General features: G+C 22.6%; 1 protein-coding gene across 3 annotated transcripts in view; it reads right to left on the reverse strand.

The window, feature by feature from the left end:
• Positions 1–2,500, reverse strand: part of LOC100203591 (uncharacterized) — a 36,141-nt gene that overhangs the window by 13,623 nt on the left and 20,018 nt on the right. For all 3 annotated transcript variants that reach the window (XM_065806241.1, XM_065806240.1, XM_065806242.1), the window contains exon 8: positions 1–213. This exon is cut by the window's left edge and continues 14 nt beyond it. In XM_065806241.1, coding sequence (XP_065662313.1) covers positions 1–213 — 213 coding nt within the window. The remainder of the gene's footprint in view (positions 214–2,500) is intronic.

The raw sequence follows: 2,500 nt of genomic DNA on the forward strand, positions 1-2,500 counted from the left end.
ATTTACTTGCTCTTTTGAAGCAGACATCACAATAAAAGCTGATAATGACTTAGTAGAAGCATAACTTCCAGCAATTAAATACTTGGCTAACTCAACTATGGTAGAAAAAACATGGCCAAGAACTTTGTTAGCCCATTCACAAATAACAACACAAGATGCAGCAACAATTTGATCTAATGAAGATCCATCACAAGAACCAACTTTATTGTTTTCCTAAAAAAAATAATTGTTAATCTAGTAATCTTTATTAAATGTATTAAGTAAATTAATTTTATAAAAACTAATTTCCTTATTCAAATACAAATTTATATTTGAAGTATTCTGGGTAAAAGTTGGGAGTAGATTTTGTGTGAGTATAAAATAATAAGTTTGCAAAAGGTTATGCATCAGTTTGCAAAAGGTTATGCATCAGGTCCAAAACCATAACAGATTTATATATAGGGTTTTTGGATTATAATTTATACTTAATTATTAACTAATTTATATTATTCAAACTCGAGTAAAATTATTTTTTTAATGTTATTTTTAATTTTTTGTAAGATCTATTACATTTCTTCACCTACCGTGATATGGTACCACCTAACATAATTGATTCTTCACCTAACGTGAATAAAAAAATCGTATATTTTGATTTTAATTTTATCTATTTACCTTAAGAAAAAAATGCATAAATTTAATATGATTGCTAAATAAAAGAAACATTTGTTTTTTAGTTTTATAAAAATTATCCACTAAAGATTTTCTGTGAATTTGAACTTCGTTTCTTCTTAAGTATCTTTTTTTATGCGTTTTTTTTTTTTTGACTTTTAATTCTTTGCCATCATTTATAGCTGTAAACGCTTCTGCAGTTGTTCGTCAGAATATATTAACTTTAATTTTATAACTTTTTCAATTATTTTTTTCAAATCTTGAATCTTATTATTTTAATTCATTTTATAGCATAAATAAAGTATAAAAAGCATATCAAATGAATATTCCCAAGGATTATACTTATATTATATATAAGGAATATTCCCTAGGGTTTTTTAGAGAAAAAAATAAACAAAATAAAACACGTCCAAAAAATGTTTCCATAAACAGTAAGTGCTAACTAGTTTTTTGTTTAACTAATTTATTATTATTAGAAAAATTAGCTAGAATAACAATTAATATTCTCAGTAATTTTTTAATCACCATGACAAGGATTAAGTAATGTTATGCAAAAAATGTTTTTACAACTATTTAACACTTTTAGCAAAAAAATTTTTAGCCAAAAAAAAAAACAGGACTTTTTTTGACTGTAAAAGATTTTCTTAAGAAAGCAATAAAAATTTTTCGCGGATAATTTTTTTAAAAATATATTATTACTGAAACAAGTTTGTTTTGTATAAAACAATACTAAAAAAATATTGAAGAAAAAAACTTAAAAAATTTACTTATTTTTTTAAAAACCACAGAAGGAGCTTCAAGAAAAAATATTAAATTGTCAATTTAATTAATAATAATAATGATTTGATAAAATAATAATTTAATTAATTTAAATAATCGATTAAAAGTAAATATATATATATATATATATATATATATATATATATATATATATATATATTTTCTGTTAATCGATTATTTAAATTAATTAAATTATTCAGAATATATTAATTTAACAAAAAGTCTTTAACAGTGAGTCATTATTAAGTCTTTAACATTATTTAACAAAAAGTCATTAATAGTGAGTCATTATTAAATTATCATCTTAGTGATCTAAGACATTCATCAATTAATTAATTTTAGTTTTAACTGATTTTTAACTATATATTTACTTTTTAATTAGATTTAGAAAGAAACATATAATATGAAGTAACTTGCTCCATTGAATATCAAAATGATTTGGTCACTCCTTTAGAACTTTTCCAAGAATGGACATGTTTGCACAAAGGAAAAAGAAAAATTCAATAATAACCACAAAACAAAATGATAAGTTTTTTTAATAAAACAAAATGGTATTTTAAAACAAATTAAAACCTTTAGAAAAGTAAATCCTTAATTAATAGTAAAAATACCACAAAATAAAAAAAGCATATTAACTTTGGAAATCAGTGTATCAGTCTGGTGAGAGTAAACTTTAGATGTTTGGCTCCAAACAACTACAAATATTTTTGCAGAAATCTTGCAATTTACTCCAAGATAAATTTCTTAAAAAAACTATTAAACATGTTAAAACAATGGTCAAACACAACAAACCAAACAGGGGAAGCTCACTAATAGTTTTGGGATGTATTGTTTTTAATGGTGTAGTAAATAACAAAAGTATAATGGCAGAAAAAGTGTATGTTGATTTAATTGTAAAAAATTTGCATTTATCAACTAAAAAATTGATTAAAATTACAGTTTTTTTCTGCAGCAAAATAAAGCAAACAAACTAACAAATACACAAGCAAACATACTAACAAGAAGCATAACAACTCCTATAAAAAGGTTAAGTTAACACCCTAAAAAGTATCCTTACTCCCAAAAAACTTAT

Source organism: Hydra vulgaris, chromosome 09 (genome assembly GCF_038396675.1).
Source record: "Hydra vulgaris chromosome 09, alternate assembly HydraT2T_AEP".
Classification (NCBI taxonomy): Eukaryota; Metazoa; Cnidaria; class Hydrozoa; order Anthoathecata; family Hydridae; genus Hydra; species Hydra vulgaris.